The 18,566-nt window shown below is 28.5% G+C and overlaps 2 protein-coding genes across 11 annotated transcripts; one reads left to right on the forward strand and one right to left on the reverse strand.

The window, feature by feature from the left end:
* The first annotated feature begins 220 nt into the window (after positions 1-220).
* On the forward strand, positions 221-15,811 carry Vinc (vinculin). Of its 10 annotated transcripts, XM_011061121.2 has the most exons (20): positions 221-507; positions 2,826-2,933; positions 3,188-3,333; positions 3,419-3,695; positions 3,830-4,030; positions 4,121-4,361; positions 4,572-4,804; positions 4,979-4,999; positions 5,569-5,935; positions 6,124-6,552; positions 7,138-7,229; positions 7,351-7,444; positions 8,188-8,226; positions 8,638-8,706; positions 9,704-9,730; positions 10,154-10,278; positions 10,916-11,155; positions 11,773-11,863; positions 12,064-12,099; positions 13,914-15,811. In XM_011061121.2, exons 1-20 carry the CDS (start codon positions 451-453, stop codon positions 14,081-14,083), a joined length of 3,063 nt encoding a protein of 1,020 aa, XP_011059423.1. In that variant the 5' UTR covers positions 221-450; the 3' UTR covers positions 14,084-15,811. The 10 variants fall into 10 exon arrangements, with proteins under 10 accessions (XP_011059423.1, XP_011059426.1, XP_011059425.1 ...); XM_011061124.2 differs by lacking the exon at positions 12,064-12,099; XM_011061123.2 differs by lacking the exon at positions 9,704-9,730.
* Positions 15,812-16,273: 462 nt separating this feature from the next.
* On the reverse strand, positions 16,274-18,367 carry Taf8 (TBP-associated factor 8). The gene is made up of 5 exons (XM_011061120.2): positions 17,892-18,367; positions 17,335-17,621; positions 17,031-17,181; positions 16,799-16,948; positions 16,274-16,722 (listed from the first exon to the last, which is right to left on the reverse strand). The coding sequence occupies exons 1-5, from the start codon at positions 18,019-18,021 to the stop codon at positions 16,556-16,558; spliced, it is 885 nt and encodes a 294-aa protein (XP_011059422.1). The 5' UTR covers positions 18,022-18,367; the 3' UTR covers positions 16,274-16,555.
* Positions 18,368-18,566: the final 199 nt, after the last annotated feature.

The following is an 18,566-nucleotide window of genomic DNA, read 5'->3' on the forward strand; positions in this document are numbered from 1 at the left end:
AAGTTACTTTCTCATGTGACTCTTATTAGAGGATTTCTAGTGTAAAAATAAACTAGACTAGAAAAATTATTTAACATATCATTGCACATGCTCTGATGCTCGACGCTTGACGTTCGCATGTAAAAGCTTACAGATTTCCATTGGACTTGCACCTTAAAAATGAACGTCGAACGTCAATATGAAAAGGCACCTTTATACATTGCGCTAGTCAGCTACTGTATGTTATATACTGTCTGACTCGAGAATCCAGAGTGTACCAGAGTGGTCAAAGTCAGTCAGACTGTGTGCGGTAGCTAACTCAAAGCAAATTAAATAAAGCAGGGGATGGGTGTCATTTAATCTTCTACTATTGATATTAACTCGTGTCGTTTATCGTAGAGAGATTTTATATAAGGAACTCACCTTTCTCTTTTCGTTACTTTCGCATCGTAATCTAAAAATCGAATAAAAATGCCTGTCTTTCATACCAAGACTATCGAGAGTATTCTCGAGCCAGTGGCTCAGCAGGTAATTCAAGTGTCAAAAGACTCATTCCTTGTTATCATTATTATCGAGATTATTGCCGAATTATTTCATCAAGAAATTCGCCGTAATTTTTTCTAGAATTTCAGGGAATGTTATACATTAATTTAATTAACTGCGAAAATATAATTTATAAATCAAAATATACTTGAAAAAAAAAAGATATAATTTCTTGTTGAATAAACAAATATATGTTTGTTATCTATAAAATATATATATAACTTTTTCTATGACCTGATTTAATTGTTTAATGTAACTGTCTTAATACGTTCGTCGTTTGTTTGTTACAAAAATTACATTTAATATCAGTAATAAAACATAACAAAAATTAACAGTTTTCAGCTGATGTGACATTTGAGCTCATATTTTGACATAAGTCAAATCAGAGGATAACCTCGTTGTTTCATCTACAATGCTTTTTATAGGACTATGACATCATATCTATATATAGAACAGGGCTGTTATACTTATCCTTCAGACATATCACAGTTTCTAAAATGAAATTTAATCTCTTTGGCTGAAAGGAAAATCTTCCCCACGTATTACTAATTCCAACCTGTCCAAATATGGACATGTTGGAGCATATAGTATCACATCATCTCCCACATGTTCCCACATATTAGAATACTAATGAATCAACTTTCATTTTATATTTTAATATGTCTGAATTTAAATATGTATGTATTTTTATAATAAACAGCAATAATATTAATGATAGCATAAATAACAGCAATAATATTTTTTTTGTTTATGATTTTTTTATAGCACTTACTTTTTTCACGATGCAATGAGGTAACTGGATATATATATATATATATATATATATATATATATAATGGGATTATTTGAAATGGATTCCACAATCGGAATTATTCAATTATTCCCTACATTTTTATTGTATTTTTTAGCGAAAACGGAATAATTCAGATTGGAATCCATTTCGACTTATTTTATGATAGATACTCTAAATATACATATAACAAAGATTCTAAGCTTACTATCATGATATATATAATTAATCACAAATATAAGTTGAAAGCTAATTTTTTACTTTTTAGTTAATTATATTAAACGGAAAATTTAAGATATTTTTTTAAAAAAATTAGTACTTTAATAGTAATGATTTTATGCATATATATACATAATATACACAATATATATATATATATACATAAATAAAATTTATTATATATGCATAATAAAATTGTAAAATAACATATAGAAACATACATATTATATTTAAATATGATAATAATTTATTCACATACACATACACACACACACACACACACACACACACAGAGAGAGAGGGTGAGTTATGTAAGTGTAATAAGCCAATAACTTAAAAAATATGGAAGCTCTGGAAAAACATTTCAAACTAAAGTGGAACGGTTTTAAAAAGGATTTTTTTATCACTTTTTTTCTAGATGAAGGCGCCAAAAAAGTCATCTTCACTTTTTTAAATGAAATTATATGATTTTTTTTTTTTTACATGACATGTTGAAGTTTCTTGAATATCATTTGTAAATAAAGAAAATTTGCGTAAAACAGAATAATGAATTCATTTTAAAATACTTGTAAAAATAGGCCAAATCTATCCTTACTTCCTCCCTCCCTTTCTGACAGCCAATAAATAATACGAAGTGTCTTATAAGATCATAATGTGAAACGAATTGTAAATAAAAACCATAAACGGTCAAGCTGGATTTTCAGTACTGAAAAAATTCTATTAATTTATATACTCGTCTAATTTATTTTCAATCAATAAATAGGCACATAAAGTGTGCTTACCAATTTTTACTTTAACACGTATACGTAGCCTGTTTTCATTTTACGTACTTTTTATGATTTTTTATTGATTGTTAGGAGGAACTTTGGCCTATTTTTACAAGGGTTTGAAAGCGTTCTCATATTTTATTTCATTCAAATTCTCTTTATTTACGTGACAAGAAATTTCAACGTGTTATTTTTCGCTTATGATGTCATGATTTCATAATGTCGCGGCAACTATTTAAAAACCTTAACAAATATTAGTTGTATAAATTAATTGTATACATAGGTAATATTTTATGCAAGACTTTACAAAAGTTTTATATAAATTTATAAATTTAAATTATATAAATTTACAAATTGATATAAACAATATGATAGAAGTAAATAAATTGACATAACATGAATTCATAATATAAATTTATAAATTTACAAAGTATAAATTAATAAATTTGTATTTTTTTGTGAATGTAAATCATTTAGACTAATATTCATTTAAAACTGTTTTAATAGTTATTATATTTTCTATGTAGGTATCAAGACTTGTTATTTTACATGAAGAAGCCGAAGATGGAAATGCAATGCCAGATTTGGGAAGGCCTGTACAAGCTGTTAGCATGGCTGTAACTAATCTTGTAAAAGTAAGTATTTGCAACTAAAAAAATGATAAAAATTACCGAAAAAAACTATGAAACTTAAAGTTAAAAATTCTAGCAAAAAATAGTTTTTTATTCAGGTTTTGAAATTTTTTTGCTCGGATATGTATTTTCTGGACGCCATATTATTCTAGAATTTAGTTTTTGCTTTTATCCAAAAGATTTCTGTATAAAAGTAACTGCAAACATTTATTTAACTTTATTTTATTATATTATCTTGCATCTATTTTAATTTTCAGGTTGGGAAAGAAACTATAAACTCATCTGATGATGCTTTACTTAAACAAGATATGCCAGCAGCATTGCAACGTGTTGAAGGTGCTTCCCGTCTTCTGGAGGAAGCATCAGCAATGTTGAAGGAAGATCCATATTCTGGACCTGCTAGGTAAAATTTTATGAAGTTTTTATATGAAATTAAATTTTTAAATACTATCTAAATTCATGTCGTTTTTTTTTTTTTTTTTTAATAGAAAAAAGCTTATAGAAGGCTCACGCGGTATTCTGCAAGGCACAAGTTCCTTACTTCTCTGCTTTGATGAAAGCGAAGTACGAAAAATTATTCGTGAATGCAAACGTGTATTAGATTATTTGGCTGTCACCGAAGTTATTGAAACAATGGAAGATCTAGTACATTTTCTTAAGAATTTAAGTCCGTGTCTCAGCAAAGTGTCAAGAGAAGTGAGCGCTCGTGAAAAGGAGTTAACACATCAAGTACATCGGGAGATATTGGTGCGCTGCTTAGAGCAAGTGAGTGTTAAGAAACTATACTTACATATTTTTTCAATTTTTATACGATGATTTTATAATATAAATTAACGCCACTGTAGTATAAAATAATGCGTATCAATGATTTTAAATATTAATGCTTAATACACTTGCAGGTGAAAACACTCGCACCAATTCTAATTTGTTCTATGAAGATTTTTATCCATATCATTTCACAAGGTGGGAAAGGTGCGGACGAAGCAGCAGAAAATCGTAATTACTTATCTGGAAGAATGTCTGATGAATTGAATGAAATTATTCGGGTATTGCAATTAACAACATATGACGAAGAAGAATGGGATGCTGATCAATTAACTGTAATTTATTTTGTATTTTGTTTAATGCAATCATGCAATCTTAATTAATAGTAAGATAATAAATGTATTATATTTTTTTTATTTCATTAGGTACTGAAGAAGGCTCAAAGCGCTATAGAATCCAGAATACGGGCGGCTTACGATTGGTTAGACGATGGATTGGCTCTAAGAGGTGGCGTAGGTGAAAAAAGTCTTCGTCAAATAATAGAACAGGCGTCGCGTTTGGCGGAACATTATCTATCTCCGTCGCAGGCAGAACCTATATCTAAACTGGCATCACAAATTGTCACTATGACTGATGCTCTTTGTGAATTACGCCAAAATGAGAAAGGTAACTTGCGTCGTACAATTATGGCTGAATTTCAGTATTCATTGCGAGTACCAAAAAAGAAATATAGTAACGACTATAGATTTTCAGTGAATAACGGAACGCAATCTTTATATCATGTTTACTCTTATTAGAGAAATGTTACATATGTATTTATAGTATAAGAAATTTGATTTTGTTTAACTAATCATATGTATGTATGTCTATACGAAGGCACTACACCTCAAGCGGAAGCTTTAGCACGCAGTATTAAAGAGAAATTAAATGAGCTCCGCGGGTTGATAGCATCTGCTTTGATAGCAGCGGATAAATCGGGAACTGCGCAAACAGCGCACACAGTGGCAGGTCGATTAGAACAAGCGAATAAATGGCTTCTAAATCCACAACACGATGACAAGGGGCTCGGTAAAAGGGCTATTGCTTTAATAATACACGAAGGAAAAAAGGTATGATGTAATCATCTCCTGTCGAAACAATCATTTCGGTCGTATTAAATATTTACTGCATACATGATGTAAATATAGTAGTACATTATTATCGTTGATTTTTTTATATAATATTAAAAAAAAAGTCATATTTATTCTATAATGCTTGATATCTTCAATGCTGCGCATAGAAAGAATGAGCAACCTATAGCAAATGTGAGTCTGTAAATACACTTTGTTATTTTTCCAACATATAATGTTTATTATCAATGTTTATTATAGCTGAGAATCATATGGAGTATTCCAAATATCACAAATTTTATATAACAATTCGACTTCGATGACAATACAATTCTTCGTTTATAGAGACAAGAATGATTTCCGTAGAATTTTTAAATATTTTGCTAACCTGCGTGTGTGGTGTAAATAAAAATTCTGCTAATAAATAAATTTTAAAGTTTTAAAAAATTTGCTTTAAATTATAATTCTACAGGTAAACTTTTATTTGAAGTTCAGTTTAAATATATTTAAAATCTTGTAAAATTAAATTTCATATATATAGATTGTTTGATAAGTAATGATAAATCTTTCACATATATATGTATGACAATAAATCTTTCATATATATTTTTTAGGATAGCATATACATACTAACAACTATATCTATTCTAAATTATCAAAGATTCATTTTTGAGAGAAAATTTGCGATGCTTGCAGTGCTCCATGCATTATTTTTTGATTTCGTGTTCTTTATTAATATTGACAACTTTATGTTCGGGTAATAGGTAGCCGAAGGCTTGCCAGGTATACACAAAGCGGAGATTTTGCAATTATGCGATGAAGTAGACAACTTATCTCATCAACTCGCCGATCTTTGCGCCCATGGTCAAGGCAACACTCCACACGCTCAGGATATTGCGCGACAGCTATCCCACAAACTCTACGAGTTAAAGAACAGAATACAACAAGCCGTTGTATCTCGCGTCGTTGAGGACTTTATTGACATCACTACACCTTTAAAGCAATTCACAGATGCTGTTTTAACTCCCGCAGGCACACCGGGACGTGAACAAAATTTTAATGACAAAACATGCGCATTGCAGACGTTTTCAAACAGAGCGGCAAAAACTGCAAGAATGGTCGCAGCTGGCGGTATGTAATATCGTATATTTGGATATTGTATAAAAATTTTGTATTTTTTAAAAGAAAAAAGATTTGGAAAGATAGCAGAAACATAATCTAAGATAGTTTTTTTTTTGAAAGAAAAAAAAAGAAAACATTTCTTCATTTTTGTTTTTTTCTTTTCCTTCTAAATGGTTAAATTCATCGCATTGTTGCAGGAAGTGGAGGAAACAAGAAATTGGCTGAAGCTCTATCCGCTAGTGCTTCACAAGTAGAATCTTTGACACCACAACTGATCAATGCCGGACGGATTCGCATGACTTATCCGGACAGCAAAGCCGCGGACGAGCATTTCGAAAATTTGCGGCAACAATATGCGGAAATTATGCAACGGGCACGAGCATTGTGCGATGAAGCGACCAATAGCGGCGATTTTATCAAAATTTCTGAAGAGCAGATGCAGAAACATTCGTTCCTTTGTGAAGAAGCGATCGCTAAGGCCCTACCGCAGAAGATGGTTGATAATACAGCATCTATCGCGCGTCTTGCAAATCGAGTTATACTCGTGGCAAAACAGGAAAGTGACAACAGCGAGGATCCTGCCTTTATACAAAGAGTAAATCACGCTACCGATGTTCTTCAAAACAGTACGTACTATTTATATATATATATATATATATATATATATATATATATTAATACTTTCCAATTGCTTAATAATCTTACAATTATAATAATAATGCAATAATAATAATTAATTACAATTAATATATAAGATATGTTAATTATCTTAGATAAGATCCGGTATGATTCACTAAATGCTCATCAATCATTGCTTCAAAAATTATTATTATTCTCGACATTTTGATATTAGAATTTTTGTCTCAAAATGATCTCAGGAATTAACCTTCAGATACTATATGTATGATTGTTAAACATTTATCTGATTTTGATTCAACAAAGAAAAATAATACAATATGAATTTGGTTTGATAAAAATAAATTTAAGGCTCCTGAGTATTTATAAACGACACGCAAGAAAAATCAACTATTGCTTATAACACATTTCTTACTTATGATGTCACGATTCAATGTAAGATAATTAGTACTCAGAAACTTTAATTCAACAAAGAAAAATTAAAATTTAAAAAGAGTGAAATTTATGAATACAAAACTTGAAGAAAGTTTTATTTACAATTTTTCTGTAATTAATTGTTATATTATATTTAATAGGCGTTGCTCCAATGGTCCAAGATGCAAAACTGGTAGCAATGAACATCCATGACAACACTGCCGTATCACGTTGGAGAGAAAATAATCGTGCAGTATGTATCTCTTTGACTAGCATATTTCATAAAAATTTGATATGTGTATTTAACACAATATGTACATTACATATTTAAACAGATATTCAATATGTATTTTATTATGGTTGTGTTATTGTAGTTGTTAGCCAGTGTTGGACAAGTTCGAAAAGCTATTGTAAGCCAGCCAGATTTGGTGCCGTCTCTAGAAATGTCGCAGTTACATATTAATGACGGTAAGTTTATTTTTTAGATTTGATACACACAAATATTCCTAAAAATGATAAGCCTTTTTTAAAATAGAAGCCAAAATCAAATTGGTTTAGTAATCATCTTTTAATAATTAATTGATACATTTTGTAAAAAAGAGAAAATTAGTTTGTAAAAAGGTAGTAATTAATTATTAAACTTATTTCTTTAATTTATAAATGAAATGTTACATATAGTGAAGTCCAAAAATCCCGAAACGACTAATTATTTCAGAAAGTATTGATTTATTGGAAAAATGTTTTAAAGTTTTAGGGTTTAAAAATATCTATTTATTGATCTTATATATATATATATATATCATTTTGATCTTAAGTGGTTTTCAATGTCAGATTAAAGCATTTTAATATAAATTATGCATTAAGCATAAAGTTAAACAAATAAATATAAATATAGCCAATAGTTGCATAGAATAATATTTATAATAGCTATCAAATTTAATATTTAATTTTTTTAATATTTACTTAAATCAAATTATAGTGCTTCTTTTCATGCAATATTATTTAAAGAATATATAATTTTTATGTGATATAAAAATAAATGATGATACAAAAATAAATCTTTAAATAAAAAAACATGTCATATATATTTAGGCATGAATATAAATAAAATATATAAAATATTATGATGGAAAATGAAATGCATAATATCAATTTAATAATAAATGATAAGGAATAAGTTGGAATAAGTTTGTTGAATATATTTTTTACAGATCAAATTCCAATCCGATATACTTATTCCAAAGATAAAGGTATCTGGTTTTACATGATATGATTTATGCATGGCTGTGTGCAATAAAATTTTACAAATACACTTTGGAACTATATAATAAAGATTGATAAAGATTATATAATTTAATATAATTTATAAACAAATGTACGTGTATATAATATATATATATGTGTTTATTATATATATATATATATATATATATATATATATATATACATGTGCACGCACAAACTCACACATTTATTATGTACATTACCAATTCCACATTACATTTGATAAAATTAATATTATTTTTGCATTAACATTATTGCATTAACATTCTCGTATTTATTTTCATCATATGTAAAATACAGATCAGACAATAATTAATAATTTGATTTATTGGTATCGGATAGTAATTATATTAATTATATTTGTACTCCCCAATTAGTAGAGAACCCCAATATTTTGTGTCAAGAATTGGCTTCCGACGAGTTAGACAAATCAATTCATGACGGAGGTAATTTATAATAATCATTTGTCCGTAAATAAATATTGTGTTTTTAATGTTTTAATATTTTCTTTTTCTTATATGAAGCATGCAATAACCGAAGATAAAGCATATATAAAATGTTATATGATTATAACGATATGAAGCAGACAGATACTAAAAGAAACAAAGATGTAATATACTTTATTATATTTCTAAAACTAAAATAAGTGATTATATCACTTATATAAATTTTATTACACGTTTAAATAAGCTTAAGATATATTTGATACAAATTTCTATCTTATATTTAATAAATCAAACTACATTTTGCTCCTAATGACAAATAACTTCACAACAGTTCATGATTATCATATTTCACAGCAGTTCATGATTATCATAATTTCCTAACATATTTCCATTAATCTTTAGTTTAATATACCAAATTACATATATAATTGGAGATTATAATTATTATGTATAAAAAAATTGTTTAATAATAGCTCATTGAAGTATAAAATATTATCGCAAATATATTTTTGTATTTTTACGTCCAAACATTATGTTAACATAATATATAGAATGTCCTCCAAAAGTTCCATGCTAAAAACTGAATAGTTCGAAATATAGGATTAAAGTTTATAAGGATACAATAGAATCATAAAATCTATCATTCATCTTCGAAAACCACCCATCTTAATATTCCCAAGTGGCGGACAGCGAGGGGAACTGGAAAATCTCTGTCATGCATCGAGTTCTCACTCGACTCCACTCGACGCGATTTAAGATTTCTTCTTCCCTCGCTCTCTGGAATCAAGATAGATGTTTTCAAGATTACATAATAGATTTTATGATCCCATTATATCTCTATAAATTTGAATTCTATATTTTGAATTTTCAAAAGTTATTTAGGTGGCCTGGAACTTTTAGCAGATATAATTACGTGCATGTGGGAACATATTCTATGAAATTTTCTCTATATTTTAATATATTGCATTTTTGCTTTTAATGCTACATGGATTACCAGATTATTGCGATTATAATATCGACGATGGTAATTATTTAAACATCTGCTTTTTTATAGCATGATTTATTAGTTTTTTCCTTTTTATTAATAACATGCTATATGAGGAATTTATATAAAATAAAAAATAATAAACTTCATAACATTTTATTAAGTTTATAATAAATCATAATGTTATTTAAAAAATTATAACTCATTTACAGTTTATCTATTTGTCTCATATATATTGTTCGTGTAGCAATATCTATTCTTTAGTAACAATGCGCATGCAACTCATTATAAAACAATTTTTCACAGAATCTTATTTATTATAATTACTTGTAACAGATTAGATATAGATTTTCATGCATTACTTTGGAATTTTTTTACATGTTGAAAGAAAATATAATGCAATTATATTATAAAATTTTACACTTATATTTTTGAAAAATGCTATTTTTATTTATTATGTAGAAGTGGCACCTCCTCGTCCACCTTTGCCTGGAAGCAATATCCCACCTCCGAGACCGCCTCCTCCTGAGACAGACGATGAAGAAGAAATGTTTATGCATGCGCCTCAACCCAATCAACCAATAATGGTAAGATAAATGTTACTCAATTTATTGCCTAAAATTTGTATAAAATTATATTGTGTGTGTGTGTGTGTGTGTGTGTGTGTGTGTGTGTGTGTGTATGTGCGCGCGCGTGATATATGTATGTATATATGTATGTATATACAGGGTCTCACACTAGTACATTTCATCTTAAGGACATATTCTTGAAATAATTTTGAGACGAAAATGTCGAGACTACAATAATTTTTTAAACTATAAGTTAACTTTAAATTTATAAGTAAAAAACCATTTTACTTTTATAGCCTCTACTATTATTTCTGGATTCTTTTGAACATTTTAAGAAAATCCTAATACGAAAATATCGAGGCTATAATAGTTTTCGAATTACACACTATCTTTAACCAATTATAATTTAAAACTATTGTACTCTCGACATTTTTGTATTATAATTTATATCCCAAAATTACTTCAAGAATACGTAAGAGGAATATATCTTGAATATTGTTCAGGAGCATGATAACAATGATAACATTTTTCAAGATGAAGGCTATTGTAAATTGTTCTTATTTTTATTGTTATCGTGTAAAATCAATGCGTGTGTGCAAAAATCGTGTACAACGTACATGAACATAAAATCTATATTATGAAATCTATTATGTAGATGGCCGCTCATGGTTTACATCAAGAAGTACGGCAATGGTCCAGCAAAGACAACGAAATTATTGCTGCAGCAAAGAAGATGGCTATTTTAATGGGCAGATTATCGGGACTAGTTAGAGGTGAAGGTGGTAATAAACGAGATCTTATCGCATGTGCCAAAGCTATTGCAGAAGCTTCTCAGGAAGTGACACGTCTCGCAAAGGAACTAGCCAGGGAATGTACTGATAAACGTATTCGAACGGTTCGTATATTATTGCTATATACGAGGATAGCTCGAAAAGTTCTCGGCCTGACATAGAGATCGCATCGGGAGTATCAAATGGCTATGATTTTTTTTAAGTTTGATCCTTCAGAGGGTCTCCGAAAAAGTTTCAGATAGATGCGGTTAATAGTTTGTCTGTGTCGAATAAAGCAAGTTTTTTGATATTTCTCGAAAACTTATTTCTCATACTTCTGCAATTGCAGTCGCAAAACTTCATGAGTTGCGCTTCGAATTGCTGCCACTTTGTACTCAGATTTAGCCCTCAGTGATTTTTTCCTATTCCCGAATCCGAAGAAATGGCTGGAAAAAGATACACTTCAAATACGGAGGTCATTGCTGAGACAAACGCTTGTTTTAAAGGATTAGAAAAATTGTATTATACTGAAGGTCTAAAGAAGTTAGAATATCATTGGTCTAAGTGTATTGACTTACAAGGGGACTATCGAAAAATAAAAAAAAAATTTTGCCACAAATCATATGTTTTTCTTGTCAGGCCGAGAACTTTTCGAACTACTCTCGTATATCAATTTTATTAAAATATCATTATTACAATTTATGTGTCATTATTATGTAATTTTATTGTAATAATTTTTTAGAATCTTCTCCAAGTTTGCGAACGTATACCTACTATTGGAACACAATTGAAAATATTGTCTACAGTAAAAGCTACTATGCTTGGAGCACAAGGTACAGATTACATTTTCTTTTGTATATAATATATTCATATGTCGATTATATTTCATAACAAATCATCATTTCCGGTCTAATTAACTATTAAGGAATATGTATATTAATGACCTTAGTGATATAATTTCTCTATTTAAACATTGATTAATAAAATAGACATCATGCGTCATTAACGAAAAACTTAAATTGTTTATATATAGAGACACTTCCAACCTGGGAAGAGCTGATGCTTTATGGTAAAGAAGTTGTAAACTTGCTTGATGTTATCTTTATTTTTTTTCTTTTGATGTTGTTTTTTTTCTTTTTGTCTAAAAACTTGATTGTTATGCAATACACATAGCATTTAAAGCACAGCATGCATCCTCTACTTTTTCCTTGAGAGGAATTAAAAAAGTGAAATACACTATTATTCAATGTCAAATATATATAGGTGTCGGATAAAGATCGTAACAATACTTGACAATAGATTTCTAAAATTATTTTAAAACGAAAATGATAATACCAAAATGTCGAGGCTATAACAGTTTTTGAATTAAAAACATTGAAAGTTAGCGAACTTTATCGTCTAAAGTTTGCGTGTTCAACACTGGAATTCTGTAACTTTCAATGACAATATTGGCATTATTTATTATCATTGCGCAAATATTATATAGTAAAAAAAGCTGCGCAGCAATGACATAACAATACACTATCATTAAGAGTTACAGACTTCCAAGATAGATATGGTTGACATTTTTCATTGTATCATATCATATCTGAATGCACGAATTTTAGGCGATGATTCAACAATTTTAAATGCTTATATTTAATTCAAAAATTATTATAGACTCGATATTGTGGTATTAGGATTTTTACTTTAAAATGATTTCAGAAATCTATCCTTAAACATTGTTACGGCTCACGTAAAGTGTGACAAGCCACCTTGTTTATATACGAGGTGTCCGATAATAACTCGAAAATATAGATGATACAGAAAATCATTTTATACATAAGTGAAACGATTTTGAGGGGAACGTATTTTTGGCCTTTGTTCTTTTTTAAGTGGAGATGCCAAAAAGATATGAAAGTCATCTCCACTTTTAAAATGAAATTTGATTGAATATGACTTTTTTTTACATAATAGATCCCTTTAATTATTCTGCATATAAAAATATGAAATATTCAGAAGTGGTAGTCCACTAAAAATCGGTTTTTTTTTTCAGTAATCAACTAAACTAGTTATAAAAAGATATGTATACAATGTTTTAAGAGAGAGTTTATTATTCCTGTGGGAAAAAAATCGGATATGGGAAATTATCATTTACATATCCTGCATGTAAAGCACGCACGCATGCACGCGCGCGCGCACACACGCATACACACACTTCACAAAAGATTTTACATTTGTGAAGAAAATTCCTTTTCAAAAAATATTTATCGATTGTTATATAGTTTAGAATGACATTATATACTTATATTGTGCATATTTATCCTTTTATCCATTCCATTTGATATGATTGTCATTTAATACGTTAGATAAAATATTATTCTTAAGCCCTAGACACAATGCAGCAGCGACAAGGACAATGATAAAAATAGTAGAGATAAGAATAGAAGAAATAAGCGATATATAATTGTTGCCTCCCGTTGTACAATGCCGCGAAGGAAATAAAAAGGCCAATCTGATCGCGTATAGACTGTGGTATACTTTTCTATTTCAAGATTATAGTGTGTGTACATACATATGCATTTCCGAATGTTGGATTCCTCTGTTTCTATCGCTATTGCTGTTATTTCGCATTGTGTTTAGAGTTTTATATTACAAATATAATTTTATAATCATGTAATAGTAATAATAACAATTTTAAAGATTTATATGAGAAAAATATTAGGTGTAGTAAAAAGAAATGTAATCACGCGTAGACGAGATACAGATTACTAAAGCCATCTATTGGAAAAATAATGGATTTCTTTTTACTACACCTAATATATGTAAACATAGATGTATTTTAAATAGAGAATGTTATTTTTCCAACTTAATCTGATAGTTGCTTTTATGATGTTAATACAGGTACAGAAGAAGATCAGGAAGCAACAGACATGCTTGTCGGAAATGCTCAGAATCTCATGCAAAGCGTGAAAGAGACAGTACGTGCAGCAGAATGTGCTAGCATAAAAATTCGTACAGCTTCCGGTATGAAATTGCGTTGGGTACGTCGTCAGCCATGGTATCAATATTAAATAATACAAGAAAAATAAAATCTTTCAAGAAGAGAGCATGCAAGATTTTGCTTAGCGTTTACACACACAACATATTCATATATACATATATGTATGTGTGTTATGTCTCTATGTTGTAAGTACTAATTATGTGCTATGTATTATGTTTAACAGATTTTGAAATTAATTTATTTGTTCTGTTAGTTTATTTTTGCTCGTTCAATATATATAAGATCAGATTTTTTAATAAAAATGTTTTAAAAAGAAATAATCCAAACAACATGAAGTTGATTGAAAGTCGACTATAAGTTGACCGAATATCGACTAATAGTTAACTAATACTTGACGAATATCTCAAAAAAAGTCAATTAACAGTCGACATTCTGTCAACTTGCGATTTAGAATGTCGACTTACTCTACGTCAACTGGGAGCAATCGATTTTAAGTCGACTTTCAACAATCGACTATATGCCGATACTGGAAAAAGTTGACTATAAGTTGACAAACACTCGTGTTGTTTGGGAATATGTATAGTCACAAACATAAAAAAAGCAAATTCTAAAACGCACAGGCCTTTATAAATAAATAAGCAACTATAGTCAATGTTCACTTTTTATTATTTATAATTTTTATAATGTTCAACGTATTTGTTATGAACATACAATTGAACAATTTAACATGTAACATGTTCAATTTTATTATCATAAATATAAACGCAAATATATATATATAAATTAAAAATTAATTTTTGATCTCCTGAATAATTAGGTGGAAAATGTTTAGTTTAATATATTTTATTTAAAAAGACTAATATCTTTAATACTTCTATTTAAAAGTAATTTTATATATGTAGGAAACCCTTATTGAGATATCGAGTTCATTTTGAGTAAATGCTAGAAGTCTATAGATGGAATTTAAAAAAATAATAAATCGTTTTGTTTTTTAAGGAAATTTAATAAGTTTTAAGATTAATCATTATTAAGATAATGTTATGTAAAATTTAATTCAAATTCTTTTTTTTTTAAATTAAAGAAATGTAAAAAATGATCAAATCACAAAGTCAAAAAATTGTGCTTCTAATATGAGATACCGCTTTAACTGCCTCTGTGTTGTCCTTTTTTTCTGCGTCAAACAGCTGATTAGGTCTCGATATTTGCGCGATTCCGAGAACGTGATACTTTCGAATGAAAATTATGTATTTGCGAATGCATCTTCAGTCGAAGTAATGGCGATATAATCGCTACAATTAATGATACTACAAAACATAAAAGGAAAAAGTTTTTTGAAAGAGCAAATATTATAATAAACAAATTTTTTTTGAGGTCACATTTTTTGATATATCAAGGTTCTCACCATTTAAAAAAATGGAATTATATAATTTTTCATATAATATAATTCTTCTAACTACTTTGCATATTCAGGTAATTACAAAAAAAATTGATAATTTAGATTATTTAGAAAATACTTTAACACTTTTTCCTTTTAATATTTTATTGTACCATTAAAACCAACAGATTTTTAATGCTTGAGTTGAAGGAAATACTTTGTAAAAAATTGTAAAACACATACACTTCTTTGTTAATTTCTTTTTTTAATTAAAATATGTACTGTCCAAAAATAAGTTTAATGAACATTTTTTCGATAAAATTAAACATATTTATAAAAGTAACACGTATTTATAATATTCTTAACTTTTTTGTATATTATCAGAAACTAAAATGTTTTTATAAAATAAATATAATCATGTAATTGCTACATATTTATTAAATAGCCTATATATATAGCTATATAAATTAATTATAAAATATATACATCTGGAGATACGGTAGTATCTCGGCGCTAAGACGTGGCGTGATATGTGACGTATCCCTCGAAACCATTTCACTTTCATTTGAGAAATTTTTCGATCATTAAAAATAAATAAAACATTTAAAGTTTTCAGTTTAAGTGAATTATCTTGTACAATAAGGAAATCTATTTGTAAATTCTATGGCAATAATAATTTAAATCACATTCTTTTTTTATGTTTCCAAACTATTTTTCAAATGTTGTTAATATATGCTACATGCTTTAATATTGCCATATGATAGAGAGTTTTAATACGACGATAATTATTTCCTAGTATATATGTTACGTGTGTGAGTACATAACATGTGTGCATACACGACGTGGATCAATTCTAAAAATCGACATGGAATGTTATAATATATATTTTCAGTGATGCATGTATTTCGAAATACTTTCATGTAAGTATACAGAATAAAAATATAATTTTTATCGTCTAACTTAATAATTCAGGTATAAAAATGGATCAAATATAAAATATGGATCTATACATAAGAATTCGAGAGAGGGGGGGAGAGAGAGAGAGAGAGAGAGAGAGAGAGAGAGAGAGAGAGAGAGAGAGTTTCCACTTACAATTCGTAAAGATATCACTATCGTAAACTTTTCAAATTCTCATTTTATATAGTAATTAATATTACATCATAATACTTAACATTCAAGTAGCTCTTTTTTAACAGAATGCTGTCCCGGTATCGTTGTATTTGACATTTTATTTTTAGGAATTTTTCCAGGTCTTAAATACGGATTATCTATAACATCTTGCTGAGTAATAGTTTCACCATTTTGTTCCATATTTTCGTTTTGTGTTTGGTTACCTACAGGCAAAGAGTTAGTTTAAGTTCTTAAATGAAAATTGTATCATTTAAATGTTTTGTTGTATAAAAGACTTACCTTCCTCGGTAAGTCTATCTTCGTTCTGTTGCTCTTTCTTCTTTTTCACAGGATTTGAATCAAACTGAAAATCTGGATCTGGTTCGAATATTTGGTCTTGAGGTAAAAGAGCAGAGATATAACTTGGAAATTGTGGTTTACAGGATATTACTAAAAGCAAAACGATATAAAAGATTTTTTCTTTGAATCATTGAAATGCTGAATAATTCAATATAAACGATAATTCTCTTACAAGGAAACATGCTATTATCTTCTGTGAGAAATAAACTATGTGTTTCTCCTGTTTTAGCAATAAACCTTGTTAAAGCTCTCTCGATATCTCGTTTTTGCGTTGCTACCTTTTCTCTGATTGCTTCGTATTCAGTCACTGGTTGCTTATGTGTCTATAATATATTTCCATTATTAGTTTCATATACATTATGCATTACATTTTTATCACATACATAAAGTGTGTACGTTCATATGTATATATATATATATATATATATATATATATATATACATGTAGCACATAATTATAATTAATAAATATTTACGGGAGTTCTAATATACGCATGTGGATCAGGAAAAGATGGTAAATAATTTGGTATATGTGATGGATGGCCTTGTTTAACACCAGCTTGCAAGATATTTAATTGTTTTGCTTGTGTCTGCTGCTGAAGCGTCGGCAGGACTGTTCTACTTTGTCGTTTTGCATAAGTCTCTATATTATCTAATTTTATGCCCATATTAATTAATGCCAATATCACATCTGCTATAAGAGGTTCTGTTCTCCCAGAAAGTTCACAATAATTTCTTCCTGAAGCGCCAATCTCCACAATAACTATACTCATTCATGAAAAGAAAAAAAAACAGTCTGACTAATCTTATTAAAATTATTTTTGCTACTCTTTTTTGTAAATATAAAAATTAACGTTAAAAAATGAAGAATTAATAGTTAAGAGTTTAAGATGTTGCTAATAAATTGTATATTATAATGTAAATATTATATAATAAATTTATGATAGATAAAGGAACGATAGATTTTAAAAGATTAAAAAAAATTTATAAGAGAATTAAGTTAACTGCTTATAAGTCTAAATTTGATCCTTACATGACTGTAACATTTCGGTGAGTGTTTCCAATACTTGTTTCTCACACGTATCATAACCACACTCTACTAAAATACTGGAAATTACTTGGCTTAATATTTTTCTTCGAGTATTTACTGTTTGTATATCCATAACTGCCTTGTTGATTTTGAGACAAAAATTAGCAATAATCGCAATTGGTATTTATTTAGAATAACCCCTTCACTACAAATCTTAATAGTAAAAATCAATAAAAATGTATGGTAATTGTTCGGACTATCTCCGCACAAAAATCAATTAAATTATCCTTGTTCGTATTTTTGCATGAAACAAAAGAATCTGGCAGAAATAAACATCACTCTGCCCCGCAAATCGAGATATGAATATTATGAATCGTTAAAGTTAACGATTATATTCAGGTTAGAAAACCTGAACCTATCACAGTCACGCTACACTACGATGTGAGCAGATATTGGCAATTGTGAACAATTCAACAGTTGTGAGCATGCGCTATTCATTAGTAATTCATTATAAGGGATCGTAAGAGTAAATCGGCCAATCATAGTCGAGTATTTTAAAAAACGTGAGATCGCTATTATAATCGGTGACAGTAAAAATTAGAACGATATTTAAGACGTTATTTTGATATTAGATCTTGGTTACGATCTATTTGCTTTTTGCATATGGTTTATCAAGAA

Source organism: Acromyrmex echinatior, chromosome 16 (assembly GCF_024713525.1).
Source record: "Acromyrmex echinatior isolate Ae372 chromosome 16, ASM2471352v2, whole genome shotgun sequence".
In the NCBI taxonomy this organism is placed as follows: domain Eukaryota; kingdom Metazoa; phylum Arthropoda; class Insecta; order Hymenoptera; family Formicidae; genus Acromyrmex; species Acromyrmex echinatior.

Bases quoted from the DNA above. Each gene is read 5' to 3' on its own strand.
- Vinc (XM_011061121.2), top strand. From the start codon at position 451: ATGCCTGTCTTTCATACCAAGACTATCGAGAGTATTCTCGAGCCAGTG. The intron at 3,696-3,829 runs GTGAGTGTTAAG...ATACACTTGCAG, and splicing joins TGGTGCGCTGCTTAGAGCAA to GTGAAAACACTCGCACCAAT. The intron at 4,805-4,978 runs GTATGATGTAAT...GCGCATAGAAAG, and splicing joins TAATACACGAAGGAAAAAAG to AATGAGCAACCTATAGCAAA.
- Taf8 (XM_011061120.2), bottom strand. From the start codon at position 18,021: ATGGATATACAAACAGTAAATACTCGAAGAAAAATATTAAGCCAAGTA. The intron at 17,182-17,334 runs GTAAATATTTAT...AATATATTATAG, and splicing joins ATGCGTATATTAGAACTCCC to ACACATAAGCAACCAGTGAC. The intron at 16,949-17,030 runs GTAAGAGAATTA...TTTTGCTTTTAG, and splicing joins AGATAATAGCATGTTTCCTT to TAATATCCTGTAAACCACAA.